The 18,498-nt window shown below is 38.4% G+C and overlaps 1 protein-coding gene across 1 annotated transcript in view; it reads left to right on the top strand.

Moving 5' to 3' along the window:
• MRPL48 (mitochondrial ribosomal protein L48) overlaps window positions 1–16,596 on the top strand; it is a 40,585-nt gene extending 23,989 nt beyond the window's left edge. The window contains exons 5-8 of the mRNA XM_016208476.2: window positions 2,379–2,548; window positions 13,104–13,206; window positions 15,097–15,186; window positions 16,121–16,596. Of these exons, the coding sequence (XP_016063962.1) occupies window positions 2,379–2,548; window positions 13,104–13,206; window positions 15,097–15,186; window positions 16,121–16,195 (438 nt within the window). The 3' untranslated portion in view covers window positions 16,196–16,596. The remainder of the gene's footprint in view (window positions 1–2,378; window positions 2,549–13,103; window positions 13,207–15,096; window positions 15,187–16,120) is intronic.
• The last annotated feature ends 1,902 nt before the right edge of the window (window positions 16,597–18,498 follow it).

The following is an 18,498-nucleotide window of genomic DNA, read 5'->3' as shown; positions in this document are numbered from 1 at the left end:
TCTCTCCCTCTCCCTTCCTCTCTCTGAAATCAATAAAGATATATTTAAAAAAACAAAACAAAACAAAGGATCATATCAATAATATAGAAAGAACCTCTTCAAATTGATAAGAGAAAGACAAATGGCCCAATCTAAAAATGGGCAAAATACTTGAATACACAGTTTACAAAAGAGAGCATCGAAATGGTTAATGAACATATGGGAAGGTCCTCGGCCTCAGTAGACTTAAAGAACATGCAAGCTAAAACCCTAATTCATTACCACTTCATACCAACTGGAATGGCTAAAACAAACTAGAAAACCCAACTATACTAAGTTTCGTAGTGTTAGCAAGAAGGTAGAGCAATTAGAACCCTCACTCACTCTGGTGGGAGTCTAAATTGGAAAGCACTTTGTAAAACTGTTTGAGAATATTGAAGGTGAACATATGCATAATCTAATTAGTTCAGGTTCTAGGTATATCCCCAACAAAAATGCATACGTAGGTTCACTGAAAAATACGTACAAGAACATTGGTAGCAATGCTATTATTCATAATGACCCTACACTGGAAACAACCTAAATTTCCACCAATGGTAAAAAGGTAATAAAGTGTAGCATATTCATACAATAGACTAGGAAGGAACTATTGTTTTACCTGATACATGGTGAATTTTACAAACAGTGAATGAAAAAAGCCAGATGCCTAAGAGAACATAGTGTATCATTTCACTTTTGTGAATTTCAAAAAACAAGCCAATTAACCCTATAGTTTTTAGAAGTTAGAATAGTGGTTACCAATTAGGGGGGCAGGAGACTTTTTTTTTAATCTTCACCTGAGGATATATTTTCCAGTACTTTTCAGAGAGAGTGGAAGGGGGAGAAAGAAAGAGAGGAGAGAGAGAAATATCAATGTGAGAGAGACACATTGACTGGTTCGCCTCGACCAGGGCCAGGGATCAAGCCTGCAACCGAAGTGCATGCCCTTGGCCGGAATCGAACTCGGGACCCTTCAGTCCACAGGCCAACGCTCTAACCACTGAGCAAGACCAGCTAGGGTGGACAGGAGACTTTTTGAATGTTGGTGCTGGTCTATTTCTTGTTCAGGATACTGATTATACAAGTATTTTAACTTTGTGAAAATTCATTGAGCTGTATATTTATGCATTTTTCAGTGTATTATATTGCACTAAAATTTTTACTAAATTTTTTTAAAAACATAGATTTTAAGATTCTAATTTTGATTTGATAAAAGATTCACATTATAAATGTTTCAAAAAATATAAAAGGGAAACAGTTAAAAAGTCTCCTTTCCACCTCTATGCCCCGGCCACCCAGTTCCTTCACTGGCAGCCAATGATATAGTATTTTTGTGCATCCCTCTAGAGATAGTTTTTGGATATAAACTATTCAAATAAATATGTATATAACTACACACACATACCTATTCTTTTTATATGTATGGCATCCGACTGTTTTTTATATGTATGACAATATTCTGAACACATTCTACAATTTGCTTTTATCATCTAATTTATTTTAAAGGCTTTTCCATATCAGTACATAAAGAAGTTCTTTTTCTTCTTACAGCTGCCTAATGTACTAGTATATGGACATTCCATGATTTATTTAACAAGTTCCCCTCTTGATGAGTATTTAGGTTTGATTATTTCCAGTTGAGAAAATTTCTTGATCCTGATCTATGTTGTGTTCAACATCTTTTTTTCCCAGGCCTCATTTTAACTTTTTAACAGCAGCTTGCACAAGTTGATATGTAGTGAAGCAACACTTTAATGAAAGAGAAAAGTAGGAAAAAAATAATTTTTCTACCTCACAATTCTTAAGAGGAAGACGGTCTAAATAATTGCAGAATGTTAAAGCTATGAAGGTTAAAAGAAAACTAATGCTGAGTTTCCTTGCAATTGATTTCTTTAGGATTCTCATGAAAGCTAAGGATTCTCTCAAAAAAATGTGCACATGTGCAAAATTTTGCTTACAAATTTTGGGTTGACAGACTCCTTGAATTTCGTCTATGGGTTCTAGATTAAGAATCTGTTACCAAACATAAGCCCATCAATTTAAAAATTGGGACACTGAGGGCCAGAGATGGCAGATGAGTTTCAAGACAAGTTAATTGTAGAAGACAGTCACTTATATTCATACATCTTCAAGTAATGCCAGCAATATTCCCTTTCCTTTCATTGGCTGATGTCACAGCCTAGACTGGCAAAGTAAGCTGCCCATTCCTTTCCAGAACTTCATTTTGTAGGTACGATAGCCTGAGAGAAAATTCGTAAGCAAATTTATATGAAAGATTGATTTGTTTAAATATCAGATTGGATGATTAGAATTTTTTCTATAATAGTTTGATTTATCTTCTCTTTTTGCTTTCTGTTCAGCCCAAGAAGAAGAGGGGAAAAGTGGAAGTAAGACCCATTAATTTGGGGACAGATTATGAATATGGGGTTTTGAACATTCACATGACTGCATACGACATGGCACTGGCAGAGAGTTATGCCCAATATGTTCACAACCTCTGCAACCATCTCTCCATTAAAGTGGAGGAAAGGTATGAGGATGTCTTTGCATGAAATATTCTTGGTGTGGGTTGCATGCTCTGCTTTGTTATTGTTAAATGAGGTTTTGAGATAAAATTTACATGTGGTAATTTCACCCTTTTTAGGTATATACTTTGCCACAATCAAAATATACAACAGTTTTATTAACCCCAAAAGTTCCCCAGTGCCCAGATGTAGTCAGTCTCCCCCCCTTCCCCCTTCAAGTCCCCAGCAACCACCAATTGATTTTCTGTCCCTGTTGTTTTTAAGTTCTCTAGAACATCATGTAAGTAGAATCATACAGTATGTAACTGTCTGGCCTCTTTCACTTGGCATAATGTGTTTAAGATTTATCCATGTTTTTGTAAGTATTTTATTATTGAGCAATATTCCATTAAATGGTGGATTTTAATTGGCTTATCCATTAATCAGTGGATGTATATTTGGATTGTTTCCAGTTTGTTGATTATTATGAACAAAACTGCCATAAGCATTCTCATACAGGCTTTGTGCTTCATATGTCTTCTTTTCTCTTGGATACTACCTAAGACTGGGATTTTGGGATTGTATAATGAATCCATGTTTAACTTTGTAAGAAACCGCCAAATTGTTTTCTAAATTGGCTGCACCATTTTGTATTCCCATCAGCAACACATGAGAGTTCGAGTAACTCCTTATTTTGGTCAGCACTTGGTATTGTCAAATTTATTTATTTATTTTTAAAAATGTATCTTTATTAATTTCAGAGAGAGGAAGGGAGAGGGGGAGAGACAGAAACCTCAATGATGAGAGAGTCATTGATCGGCTGCAGCCCGCAACCCAGGCATGTGCCTCTATCGGGAATTGAACCCCAATCTCCTGGATCCCAGGTCAATGCTCAACCACTGAGCCACACCTGGCTGGGCTGTCAGATTTTTTAAAAAGATATTCTAATACATACATAGTAGTATCTCATAGTGGTTTTAATTTTCACTTCCCTGATAAATAAATGATATTGAGTATCTTTTCATGTACTTATTTACCTTCTGTATATCTTCTTTGATGATATGTCCAAATCTTTTGTCTATTTTTAAAATTGGGTTGTTTTTTTTTTTATTACTGAATTATGAAAGTTTTTTACAATCTATTTTTAGATAGCAGTTCTTTTTCAGTACGTGTTTTGCACATATTTCTCTGTCTATGGCTTAACTTGTCATCATCATCTTTTTTTTATTTTAAATCCTCACTCCATGTTTGTTTGTTTTTTGTTTCTTTTAATCCTCACCCAAGGATATTTTAGAGAGAGTGTAAGGGAGGGAGGGAGAGGAAGAGAGAGAGAAACATCAATGTGAGAGAGACACATCGATTGGTTGCCTCTCGCACGAGCCCCAATCAGGGCCGGGGATTGAACCTGCAACCCAGGTATGTGCCCTTGACCGGAAATCGAACCCAAGACACTTCAGTCTGATGACGACACTCTAACCACTGAGCAAAACTGGCCAGGGCTTTTGTCGTCTTATCTGAGTCTTTTGGACAGTAGAAGTTTAAGTTTGATGAAGTTCAGTTTATCAATTTTTTCCTTTGTTTTTCATGCTTTTGGTGTCATATCTAAGAAATCTTTGCCTAACCCAAGATCACAAAGATATTCTATGTTTTCTTCTAGAAATTCTGTAGTTTTAAGTTTTACTTTTAGATCTGTGATCCATTTTGAGTTATTTTTGTATATAGTGTGAGATATGGGTTGAAGTTCTTTATTTTTTTAAATATACATATCCAATTGTTCAAACACCATTTGTTAAAAAGATTTTCTTTCTCCATTGAATTGTCTTAGCGCCTCCTGAAAGTCAATTAACCATGTTTGTTTAGATCTATTTCTGTACTCTATTCCCTTACATTGATCTATATATCTATGCTTACACAAATCCACACTATCTTGATTACTGTAGCTTGATTACTGAAACTACAACTTTGTTCTTTTTCAAAATTATTTTGGCTTTTCTAGGTTTTTCATAAAAATTTTATAATTAGTTTGTTGATTTCTAGAGAAAAGAGCCTGATGGAATTTTGTTGAGATTGTGTTGAATCTGTAGATAAATTTGAGGAGAATTGACATTTTATCTATTTTCATTCCTTTGATCCATTAAGATGGTATTTGTCCGCATTTATCTAGGTATTCTTTGCCTGCTCTGCTTTTCATTTACTCTTTGGATTTGTTGGAAAAGTGTAGGGGAGGAAAACTAACATTTACTGACTATCTCTAGGCCAGGCCCTTTACACATCTTATCTTAGTGTTTCAGAAAGTGTGGGGTACCCTTTTTAATTCTCATTCTAATATGTCAAGGATAAATTCTTAGTGTGGTTCTGGTATGTTCTTAACACCACTCTAAACAAACACTTTCTAATCTTTATAACAGAGAGGGTACCTCTGGCTCAGAGTCTTTGGCTAGCACTAGAATCTAGCTAGAATTTTATAACATTATTTTGTTTTCATTGTACTTATTTTTACTTTCTATTTAAGACAGCTGATACTGTTTTTTCATTTATAGTTGTAATATAAAGTTAGGTTTATTGATATATAATTTACATTCAGTAAAAATTCACCCTTTTAGTGAACAGTTTCTGAGTTTTGACAGATATACAATAGAGAGTAAATACCATCATAATCAAGATAGAGAATATTTTCATCATCCCAAGAAGTTCTCTTCTCCCTTTGTAGTTATTCCCTCCCCATACTCCCAGCCCTTAGCAAATACTGATCTATTTTCTGTCCCTATAGTTTTTGCCTTTTCCAGAATGTCATATTAGTGGAATCATACAGTATTTTTCCTTGGAGGTCTGGCTTCTTTCACTGATAATGTATTTGAGATTCATCCATGTTTGCCAGTGTCAAGTTGTTTGTTCCTTTTTGTTGCTGATTATCATTTCATTGAATGGATGTGTGTTTGTTTATCCATTCACCAGTTGAAGGACATTTGTGTTGCTTACAGTTTTTGGCAACTAGGAATAAAGCTACTATAAACATGTACAGGTTTTTGTGAGAACTTAAGTTTTTGCTTCTCTAGGGCTATGATTGCAGGGTCAAAGGGTTAAGTGTAGTGTATGTTTAAATTTATATGAAACTGCCAAACTGTTTTCCAAATTGGCTGTACCATTTTCTTTCACATCAGCTACATGAATTCCAGTTATTCCATATCTCAACTTTCTTTTTTAAATTAAATTTTAAATTGTGCTTACTTAAAGGAAAATGTTTAATAAATTATATTTTGGGTGGTTTGCCATTGTGAAAAGGTAATACATGGCACAATATATGAATATGGCAAAAATTATACTTTCTTACTCATTAGATAGATTCCCATTGTACAGATGAGGAAACCAAGGCTCAAAATAGCCAAAAGTCACAGAACTAGTAAATTACCTGGATTTAACCGAGTTCTGCCAGACTCCAGTATTTTTAATTCTATAGGGTCTTATTTTAAGTCTTTAAGTCAAATTTGAACTTTTGAACCTTTATAACTTAGAGTATAACTGTGCTAAATGTGCTCTTTGGAAGATTGGATAATAAGGCGTGCTTTTAGCTCTCACAGCAGATAGTACTTCAGTTGTTTTAGGCCTAAAGATGTGCTTTATCTATTTCTGATGCCCCAGAGAGTTGGTGCTCTTTCAGCACTTGACACACACCTCTATCATGTCACTTAGTGCTTTGGGCTGTAATCATCTATTCATGTGTCAGCTCCCCTCCCCACTGACTAGATGGGGACTGTGTTCTTTATTTCTTCAGCACCTAGCACAGGGCCTGCTTTCCACATGAGGAACATTAAGCCATTGTTGAAACAATAACAAGTTCTTCAATATGACTACACAATCCAGTTGTGTGGTGTACATTTCCTAAAGTTTAATGACAGTGCTTTTAATTAATCGATTAAAAGCTGTTGATTGAGCCTCTTCTTGCTATGTGATAAGCATTGTGCTAGGCATTCTTTTTCTTTTTCTTTTTAATTTTTTAAAAAATACATGTTTTTAGCCCTGCTGGGCGTGGCTCAGCCGTTAAGCGTCGACCTAGGATCCAGGCGATCAGGGTTCGATTCCCGGTCAGGGCACATGCCCGGGTTGCGGGCTGCAGCCGATCAATGACTCTCTCATCATTGATGTTTCTGTGTCTCTCTCTCCCTCTCCCTTCCTCTGTCTGAAATCAATAAAAACATATTTTTATTTATTTTATTTTATTATTATTTTTAAAATATATCTTTATTGATTTCAGAGAGAGGAAGGGAGAAGGAGAGAGAGACACAGAAACATCAATGATGAGAGAGTCATTGATCGGCTGCCTCCTGCACGCCCCCTACTGGAGATCAAGCCCTGACTGGGAACTGAACCATGACCTCCCTGTTCACGGGTTGACACTCAACCACTGAGCCACACCAGCCATCCTGTACTGGGCATTCTAACTGGAGGATGCTAAGGTGAATGTTACTGATTTCAGGGAGTATGTACGTCTGTGTGTGTGCACACAAGCACACAGAGAAATAATTTTAACATAATGTGGAAGGTGGTAAGTGAAAGATAAAGTACAATGCCAGTTCAAGGAAGCAGAATAGTATAATAATTTAGAGCAATGCCTCTCAAAGTACCACTCCACGAAGGTATCAGAAGCTATGACAAAATGTGCATTTATGCTTTGCTTCCTTCATCAAAAAAAGTCTTGCTATTGAAAAAAATTGTTGACTGAGTTAAATAGTGTGTTTAGTGACTGTTGCACGCTCCTTATCTTGTCCTAGACTGATAACAAGCAGTTTGCTCACCAGCAGCTTGTCTATGGACCACACTTTGAGTAGCACAGTACCAGCTCTGGAATCAAACTGCCTGATTTAAATTCTAGCTCTACCAGTTACTGGCAATATGACCTTAGGAAAATCTGAACCTCAGTTATTTCTCCTGTATAAATGGGATGATCATTTTCTTGTTTCTTTGAGTTCTGGAAATTAAATAAAATAATATATGATAGCACGTAACAGACTGGCAGATTGCAACACTCTAAATAATAATTAATAATTAATGAACGGATTTTTTTCCCAGCTGGCAGGGATTAGGAGTAGTTTCTCAGAGGTTGTGGTAGCAAAGAAGCATTAAATGTCATTTACAGAATGTTATCTTACCAACAGTGGATCAACTCCCTGGAATAGTGTCTTTACATTTTCAGAAGGACTTTTTAAAATGTGCTGTTTTTAAAACCCAGCTGTGAAAAACTCTGGCTCTATTTGAATAAAGGCAGGAAGGCAGTAGCATTTGTTGAGCACCTACTATCAGCCAGCCACTCTGCTAAGTATGTTTTTTTGTAATTGTTACTTAATTCAAACAAACACTTTGTACATAGTGAATCAAAGCTCAACTCTGGAGCCAGACCACCTAGGTTTCACTTGTGCTCTGCCACATTCTTATTGTTTGTGTCTTAGTTTCCTCATCTATAAAATGGGGTTAACTAAAGTACCTACCTAGCCCTGCCGGGTGTGGCTCAGCGGTTGAGTGTCAACCTAGGATCTAGGCGATCGGGGTTCGATTCCCTGTCAGGGCACATGCCCGGTTGCAGGTTTGATCAATGACTCTCTCATCATTGATGTTTCTCTCTCTCTCTCCCCCTCTCCTTTCCTCTCTCTGAAATCAATAAGAATATATTTTTTTTAAAAAATTAAAAAAAAAAAATAAAGTACCTACCTAAAAAGGCTATTATAAAAATTAAGGGAGTTACTATATTTAAAGTGCTTACAACTCTTGGCTGCTATTATTATTTCTACTATAATAGAAACTTGCATATAATCATACACGGAATAAATGGCGAGGTCTGGATTTGACAGCCCCCCCCCCCCAATTCTCAATTCCTCCTAACTGGTTCTCCACACAGCTTTCAGTGTGATGTTTCTAGAATGGAAATAAGATCATGTCACTCCCATGATAAATTCCTTCCATGGCTTCCCATTCCTTTAGGATCAAATTAAAGGTACTCACATGGCTTTCTAGATGCCCCATGGCCTGGGCTTGCCTCTCTTGCTTTAACTCTTACTTTCTCCCTCCAATTACACTGGCTTTGTTTTCGTCCCTCCTCACCCAAGGACGTTTGCATATGCTCTCTAGAGCTTGTAATACTCTTTTCCCTTCACCTAATTCCTATTTTTTCCTTATGTTTCATCTTGAATGTCACTTCTTCATAGGAACTCATTAAAATAGGTCCTTTGTTACATATTTAGATGTGAAGGTTACATACCTTACCTTTCATAACAGTCGTTCCCTTGTAATCACTTGGCTTTTATTAGTATTTCTTTTTAGACTCAAAGATCCATAAGGCAAGGATTGTTTCTGTGTCCATCAGCAGTCTAATAACCTTAAGACCTTGCCCAGTACCTGACACATAGTAGGCAATGAATAAATATTCGTTGACTTGGATTGAGTTCCAATAGGCATGGATGTGATTCCTAGAACAGGAGAATGAATGATATACTGTTTTTTGCCTCTTTCCTGGCTCTTGCTCCAAATAGCACAAAGCATAAAGAGATTTATTTTCAGCAACTCACTTCTTTGCATTGATTGAGGTTTTCAGACCACTGTATTGCTAGGCATTCTCACTGCCCAGCTTTTCATAGATGAAACAATTTTTTCTTTTGATTTTCATTTCATCATGATCCATTTTCCTCTGGGAGTGGGGGGCAGGGCTTTGACCTTGAGATGGAATTGAGCAAAGAAGCAGTGTGCTGGCTTTTGTTCTATAAATGGTCTGCTTTGCTGTTACTGCAACTAACCTAGGAGAGGAGAGGAAGGGGCCTCTCCTGCAAGTCCCTTAATTTGCCTGCCTCCCTTGCTGAGCAGTTGCCTGGAGAGATGGAAATATTACTCATCTGGGAGCAGCTTCCAGGTCTGAAACTGATATAGCTTCTGTGCTCTTTGGAGAGTGACAGCATCACTCAGCATCTTTCTCTGTAAAAGCAACTCTTTCTTTCTTTCTTTCTTTCTTTCTTTCTTTCTTTCTTTCTTTCTTTCTTTCTTTCTTTCTTTCTTTCTTTCTTTCTTTCTTTCTTTCTTTCTTTCTTTCTCTTTCTTTCTTTCAAAGCAACTCTTTCTTCTTTTCTTTTCTTTTCTTTTCTTTTCTTTTCTTTTCTTTTCTTTTCTTTTCTTTTTTCTTTTCTTTTCTTTTCTTTTCTTTTTTTCTTTTCTTTTCTTTCCCACTTACATTGTTTAAAATGGAGGTATAACTTATATAGAGTAGAGTTCATTAATTCTAAGTTCCCTAAGAACCACAGCCGGCTTCCTTATATCCAGCCTCAAGCTGTACTCCCAAATGGTAGCATTATTTTGCCATGTTAGGTTGACTCTTGAAAATCAGTTATTTCATTTCTTCCCCGCTGTTTTTACTATGTGATCATCCAAGTAATGTTTATTATAGAAAATTTGTAAAGTACAGAAAAATATAAACACTAATGGAAAATTACCTATATTCTTACTACTCAAAGGCCTATTATACTTTGAAATGACCAGAGTTCCCAGTATTTCCTTATCAAACTATGTCTGGGGTTTTTTGTTGGTTCTCTTTGAGAGCCTCTCATGCCTCCTTGCCTTTGTAGATAACTGCTACATTTTTTTGGGTAAACACCTCTGGTCAGTCTTTACATCTTTTTTTTTAAAGGAATTTTTTTCTTTTCTTTTTTTAAATACGTTTTTGTTGATTTCAGAGAGAGGAAGGCGAGAGGGAGGGAGAGAGTCATTGATCAGCTGCCTCCTGCATGCCCTTTACTGAGGACCAAGCCTGAAACTCGGGCATGTGCCCTGACCAGGAATCGAACCTCTACTTCCTGGTTCATAGGTCAACGTTCAACCACTGAGCCACGCCTGCCGGGTCATTCTTTACATTTTGATAATACTTCATCTTGGAAGCCTTCCCTGAGCCCCACTTCTCTCCCTCTTACCCTATAATATTTGGTACATATTTATTATTGTCTTTGTCTTACTGTAGTGAAGATGTTCATATACTTACCTGTCTGTCCAAAACACTCTTAGTGAGCTCCTTTTTTTTCAAATATGTCTTTATTGATTTCAGAGAGAGGAAGGGAGAGGGAGAGAGAGATAGAAACATCAGTGATGAGAGGGAGTCACTGATTGGCTGCCTCCTGCATGCCCCCTGCTGGGGATCAAGCCCGAAACCCCAGCATGTGCCCTGACCAGGAATCAAACTGCAATCTCCTGGCTCATAGTTGATGCTCAACAACTGAGCCACACCAGCCAGGCTTAGTGAGCTCCTTTAAAGCACAGACTCTATATTGCCCAACAGAATGCCTAGGACAGAGCAGGCTTTCAGTAAATGTTTGTTGAATGAATGAGTGAATAAAAAATAAATGAAATGTTGGTAAAGTAAGTGTTGAAGAATAAAATGTATGCCCAGGAGCAGGAATGGACAACTTCCTTTAATTAGTCTTATCTGCAGAATGTCAAAAAGGAAAAAATAGCATTTTAGAGTGTTTTTTACTTTTCTGAAAGCTTTTACATAGTTATTTTACTTGATCTTCCAAAACAAGTCTATGAATATATATACATGGAAGCTATCACCAAATATGAATGGGAAGAGAAGATCAAAGATTGTGCTGAAAGTGGGAGGGAATGTTATTTAGGGAGGCTGGCTGAAAGAGTTTGCAACACCTAGCATTTACTCATTGCTCATAAGAACTGGCATTTGTAGGTATAGTATGTCAGGCAAATTACTATGCAATCTCATTTAATCACTGTTACAACCCTATAACTAATTATGATTACCCTCCATTTTATAGCTGAAGATTTTGAGACTCGGAAAGCTAAATTGGCCCTGGCTGGTTTGTCTCAGTTGTTAGAGCATTGGCCCAAGGACCAAAGGGTCCTGGGATCGATTCATAGTCTAGGGCACATACCTCGGTTGCAGACTCATTTGTGATCGGGGTCGGGGCACATGTGGGAGGCAACAAGTTGATGTGTCTCTTTCACATCTCTCTCTCTCCCCCCCTTCCCCTCTCCTCTCTCCCTTCCACTCTCTCTAAAAATCAATGGGAAAATATCCTTGGGTGAGGATTAAAAAAAAAAAAAATGCTGAATTAATTTGTCCAAGGTCAAATAGGTAATAAGTGGCAGAGCCAATATTTAAACCTAGGACTAACTGTCATGTCTCTAATCTATTCCCCATTACACTAAAGTTCCTTTGTAGCAGTCCATCTGTAGAGGGCCATACCCCCCTGCTGTTAATGAAGCTTTTTATGTCATGAAAATCAGGAATTCTACTGTTATTCCAATTATCTTCAATGCGATGAACTTTTTGATAAGACGAACACTACTGCCATATTTCTGTGTAGCCATCAGTCCTATCTCATCATCACACTTAATCCTCACAATAATCTGTTGATATAGCCTAGATTGTAACCCTCTTCTCAGAGAGGGGAGCGACTCGCCTTAGTAAATATTGCTAATAAATGGCAGGGCCAAGATTTGACCCTAAGTCCAGTGTTCTTTGCACTGTAGCACGTAGATCTGCTGAAGCTGATTATAGTGAGCGTAGACTCTACAACAGTGGTTCTCAACCAGGGGACATTTAACAATGTCTGGAGATAATTTTGTTTGTCACTACTTAGGGAGTACTACTGGCATCTGGTGGGTAGTTAGGGTGTGTAGGCCAGCCCCCCGCAACAAAGAATTATCTGGTCTAAAATGTCAATAGTGCTGAGACTGAGAAATCCTGCTCTAAAACAATTGGGTTTCAGGCCTCATTTCTCCAGAAGAGGTGAAATACCCAAAGTTAGCCTCCAAAGCATACCTAGTGATTCTTTTGGAATTGGTTATTCTTTTTTTTTTTTTGTATTGATTTCAGAGAGAGGAAGGGAGAGGGATAGAGAGAGATAGAAACATCAATGATGAGAGAGTCATTGATCGGCTGCCTCCTGCACACCCCCGACTGGGGATCGAGCCCACAACCCAGGCATGTGCCCTGACTGGGAATTGAACCTTGATCTCCTGAATCATAGGTCAACGCTCAACCGCTGAGCCGCTCCGGCCATTATTCTTTTTTTTTCTTTCTTTTTTTTAAGAGTGGAAGGGAGGGAGGGAGAGAAGGAGAGAGAGAGAAACATCGATGTGAGAGAGACACATGAATTGGTTGCCTCCTGTGTGTGCCTGGACCTGGGCTGAAGATTGAACCTGCAACCCAGGTACATGCCCTTGACCAGGAATTGAACCCTTGACCCTTCAATGCATGGGCCAATGCTCTAACCACTGAGACACACCAGCCAGGGCTTGGGTATTCTTTAGTAGCAGCAAATATTTATTAATCACCAGGTTTTATTCAGAGTGTTATATTAAGCAAGATTGGGGATGCAGACAAGTGTTAGACATCCATCTATCTCTTCAGGGAGTTTAGAGACTCTGGAGGAGGCTTAAGAGGATCCGATTGCTTTGGCCTGGCTGCAGATAATAGTTCTAGATCCCAGGAGCTCTGCATGCAGTAGTGGCTGTATTCAGGGACTACCCTGACTGAAGTGGTGCTGCTGGCTTAAGGGAACCCTCCCCATAGCTCACTCTTCCTTCCCACAGTTACGCGATGCCCACCAAAACCATGGAGGTATTGCAGCTGCAGGACCAAGGCAGCAAAATGTTTGTGGATGCAGTTCTTACCACCCATGAGCGAGTGGTTCAGGTAGGGACTCTGGGAGGAATGTGAAATGTATTTGCCTCTCCTTGTTCTTGTTTCTGTACATTTTTCCTCCTACCATGCCCGTCTCTTCCTCTTGCCTGCCCCTTGAATGATGATGTTCTGCAGGTTTCAATTCTTGATCCCTCCATCTTTCCTTATGTAATACCTTTCCTCTCTGCAGTCTCCTTCATTCCCCTGACTTCAGTAACCGTCGTTATATACTGGTAATGGCTAGATCTCCAGTCCTGATCTGATGGTTGAGCTTCAAACCTGCTACTCAGTTGCCTACTGCACTTCTCCACTGGGATGTCCCACAGGTGCCCTACATGCGGTGCTTACAAAACTTGCTGTAGAGGAACTGATGTTCCTTTTTTTCTAGAATCCTCCCCACCTTTGAGCCTAATGCTTGATCCTTCTTTCTCTGATATCCATTCACCACATTCTAAAGTTTCTACCCCTAAAAATCTTTTAGTTCAACTTTGCTTTACCTTCATCCCACTGTGATCATGTCATTTTCCTGATTACAACCCCTTAGTGGCTTCCCTTTAGCTCTAGCACTGGTTCTCTGTCTTTTTATTGCCGAGACAGATGGGTGACAACCACACCATCATTAGAGTGCTCAGAGCTATTAAAAATTCAGTTAACATCACCCCCATTTTTTATAACCGCTTTATTGAGAGTTTTATTCCTATGCAATACAATTTACCCACTCAAGATGTACAGTTAAATGGGTTTTAGTATATTCAGAGTTATGCAACCATCACCACAGTCAAATTAGAATATTTTCATCACTCCAAAAAGAAACCCTGGACCCATTAGCATCATTCCCCATTCCCTTGATTCCTAGCAACCACTAATCTACTTTCTGCCTCTATGGTTTTACTTCTTCAGGACATTTTATTTAAATGGAATTGTACAATATGTGGCCTTTTTATGTCTGACTTCTTTTACTTAGCATAATGTTTTCAGGATTCAGCCATGTTGTAGCATGTATCAGTATTTCATTCCTTTTTATTGCCAAATAATATTCCAGCGGACATCACTCCTTTTTTATCCATCAAGAAACATATCAGCGAGGTAATGAATGTTAAGGTAGTAACACCTTAAATCTATGTTAACTTATAAAGTACTTATTGAAGTACTTAATAATTAAAGTACTTAAAATCTTTGGTTCTTTATAATTTTCAGAAATAAATTATTCGAGATACATCTTACGAAGACCGATCTTGCCACTGAGGCCCACAGGATCAAGTTTGAACTTCAGATTAGCACCTGACTGCCCTCATGATTCTCTTGCTTTTCTCCATGCCCCATTCATTCCAGCTACACAACAAACTAGTTTTAATTCCCTCGTACTATGCTCTGCCTCCACGTTTTACTGAATATTGCTTCCTCTGCCTTGAAAACTCCCACTACTGTTGAAGTCTCCCAGTTTACTCCTGTTTTTCTGTTACTCTTTTGGAAGCTTTCTATGATGTCCCCTGATTAATTTAGGTAGGTACTTCTCCAGTGGGTTTCTACAGCCCCCTTCAAACCCTTCTCCCACACATCTGATTCACCTCTGGATTCTCAGCACAGGGTCTGACACCAGTCAGGTCCTGGTCTATGTGGGTTAACTTGAATCAGAAAGTCGTCCTGGACTTGCTAACTTCTTTGGTCCAGTTATGACATCCAGTGCCTAAGGATCAGATATTGGCCATGACCATCTCAGCAAGCAGACGCCCTGGCAGAGAGCAAGAGAGATCCTGTAGAGGCTGGTCTCTGAAGCCAGCTCTGGGTGATAATCCTTCACCCAAGGGCCATCTAGCTCTGCTGGAGCTGACATTTAAACCCATGCCATGTCTCCCAATCACCTAGCTTTCAGCACCTCTTAGAGTATCTTTCCTTTTGCAGATAAGCGGTTTGAGTGCTACATTTGCAGAGATTTTCTTGGAAATAATCCGAAGCAATCTTCCTGAGGGAGTCAAATTGACAGTGAAGGAGGTAGGTGCTAGTTTGAAAAGAGACACCTTGGTCGCCAACCTGTGCTCAAAATATCTAGATTGCTTGGCTTTAGAAACAACAAAGAAATGTTTATAATTTAGCCCAGATAAAAATCAAGAAATGTGTGCAGGCTGGTATTACTGTGGTTGTTATTCTGCCTCTTCAGGGATGATGGACCACAAGCTGAAATCTATCACAGCATTTTGATGTTAGGGGTGAGCCCATCAGACCTCAAAATTCTCTCCCTCAGGCAGTTGTGTAGCAGAAAGCATCATTTAAGATCACATACAGTATAACTAATCAGAATACAAATAGGGAAATGTACTTTAGAGAAAAGGTTCTTGGATCTCTGAGGCTTGACTGTACCCTGACTGAATATATTCAGTAAAGAATGCCAGTCAGAAGGAGGTTTGCCATGGAAAACTTGGAATACATTGGGAACTTTAGCCTAAATACTCAGCATTTGGCTCCTGTTGCCAAGATGTTCCTTATGACACAGATACATCAGGTCATCTTAGACTGATGCCATTTGCTTCGTGCAGCTCCCTTGTTTTGAATCCATGCTTGTTAAGCCTCTGCTAATTATTATAGATCTGTAACCAGGGAGAAAATGTGCTGGTCATGCTGACTGGAAATGGTCTAGTCCCTATGTCTGTTATTTCCTATTATAAATGGAGAATTTTGGCATTTGTTCTTTATAAACCTGTCTTCTCGCACCAGACCATATAATCACTTAAGGCAGGAAGGAAGTCTAATTTAGCTTTGACTCCTTGGTACCTAATACAAGTCTGATACATAATAGATATTTAATAAAAGTTAGTTGAATCTGATTCATTCTCTACAGAGCTGGCTGGTGGGTCCTTTTTTGAGACTGTGTATATGTGAATAACTGAAAGCTCTGCAGTAATTCCCACTTATTTTTTCTTCTCCCCAGCACACTGAAGAAGACTTTAAGGGAAGGTTCAAAGCTCGGCCAGAACTGGAAGAACTGTTAGCCAAGTTGAACTAGCTCATTGCAGACTCTTTCATGCCAGCACTGGTGATACTGAGTGCTAAGGGGAAGAGCTTTCTGGGTGGTCAAAGTTAAGCAGGAGACCCTGATCCTTAGATATAAGTATCCATCCCTACAGCCAGGAATGCCTCCTCTCCTCTGTGGAAGAGTGCTTGCCAATTGCCACCACTTTCCTCTGAGCCAACCCTACTATTCTCCATCTAATAAAAATCGAGTGATGATGGGTGTTGTTTTTTTAAGTAATTTATTGAGGTGAAATTCACACACCACAAAACTAACCATTTTAAAGTGAAGAATTCAGTGGTATTTAATACATTCACACTGTTGTGCAACCACCACCTCTATCTAGTTTCCAAACCTCATTGCCTGTTTTTGTAATAAAGGTTTATTGGAACATAGCCATGCTTATTCATTTATGTATCGTTTATGGCTGCTTTCAGACTACAATGGCAGAGTTGAGTAGTTGTAACAGAGACTGTAAAGCTAAACCATTTATTATGTGGCCCTTTATAAAAACAGTCAAACCCTGATCTAAGTTATTGGTACTCAAACTGAAGTATTCATCAGGATCACTGAAGGACTTTTTAAAAATATATATATATCTTTATTGATTTCAGAGAGAGGAAAGGAGAGGGAGAGAGAGAGAGAAACATCAATGACGAGAGAGTCATTGATTGGCTGCCTCCTGCACGCCCCCGACTGGGGATTGAGCCGGCAACCTGGACAGGTGCCCTGACGGAATCGAACGCCGATCGCCTGGATCCTAGGTCGACGCTCAACTGCGAAGCCACACCAATTACTAGACTATACCTCCACATTTTTTTATTTAATAATTTTGAGTGAGGGCCTAGAATTCTCATTTCTTATATCCAGGTGCTGCTGTTCAGTGACCCGTTTTTCCTATTTTGACCATTAATGTATTCTTACTTTTGTCCATAATTGCTACCATTTATTGAGCTAGACCCTATGCTAGGTACTATATTAGGTCTAAAACATACCATTTTTTAGGGTGTATATGAGTGTACATGTGGATGAGTATCTGAATGTGTGTGAGTATATTTCACATTTATTGAGCCTTATAAATGCTATGTACTATATACAGATTATCCTTAAGGTTGATGGTATTATCCCAATTTTACTGATGGAAAAACTGAGGTATGGAGAGATAAAGTGATTTCCAAGGGTCACACAGTAGTACACCTGTCTCCCCTGTACCCCCTGCTTCTCTGAGATACTCCTACAAGTCTGTGGGAGCTCAGAGCATTCTTAGTATTTAAAAAAAATATTTATTGAATGTATTGGGGTGACATTGGTTAATAAAATTATGTAGGTTTCAAGTGTACAATTCTATAATACATCATCTGTATACTGTCTGTATTGTGTTCACCACACAAAGTCAAGTTTCCCTCCATCACCATTTATCCCCCCTTACCCTTTTCTACCTGCACTCACCCCCTTTCCCTCTGGTAATTATCATACTGTTGCCTTTGTTTATGAAGTTTATTTTATTTTTTTTTTGCTTAATCCCTTCAACTATTTCACCCAGCCCTCCAACCCTCTTCCCCTCTGATAGCTGTCAGTTTGTTCTCTGTATCTGAGTCCATTTCTATTTTGTTCGTTATTTTGTTCATTAAATTCCACATATATGTGAAATTATATGATATTTGTCTTTCTCTGATTGGCTTACTTCACTTAGCATAACATTCTCCAGGTCCATCCAGGCTATCACAAATGGTAAGTTTTCCTTTTTTTATGGGTGAGTAGTATTCCATTGTCTCAACTGCTTTTTTATCCACTCATCTACTGATGAGCACTTGGGCTGTTTCCAGTTTTTGGCTATTGTAAATAGCACTGTAGTGAACATAGGAGTGCATATGTTCTTTTGAATTAGTGTTTTGGGTTTATTTGGATATATTCCCAGAAGTGGAATCACTGGGTCATAAGTCAGTTCCATTTGTAATTTTTAAAGGATACTCCAATCTGTTTTCCACAGTGGCTGCATCAACCTGCATTATCACCAACAGTACATGAGAGTTCCCTTTCCACATCCTCACCAACACTTTTGTTTGTTGGTTTATTGATGATAGCCATTCTGACAGAAGTGAAGTGATATCTCATTGTGGTTTTAATTTGCATCTCTCTGATGATTAGTGACATTGAGCATCTTTTCATGTCTATTGGCCATCTGTATGTCCTCTTTAGAAAAGTGTCTATGCAGGTCCTTTGCCCATTTTTTTTCCAGGTTTTAAAACTTTTTACTTACATACTTTTTAAAATTGTGCATTCCAATAACTAAAATA

Source organism: Miniopterus natalensis, chromosome 11, assembly GCF_054644295.1.
Source record: "Miniopterus natalensis isolate mMinNat1 chromosome 11, mMinNat1.hap1, whole genome shotgun sequence".
In the NCBI taxonomy this organism is placed as follows: Eukaryota; Metazoa; Chordata; class Mammalia; order Chiroptera; family Miniopteridae; genus Miniopterus; species Miniopterus natalensis.
The sequence above is the reverse complement of the archived record's forward strand: the minus strand, read 5'-3'. Positions and strand labels throughout refer to the sequence as shown.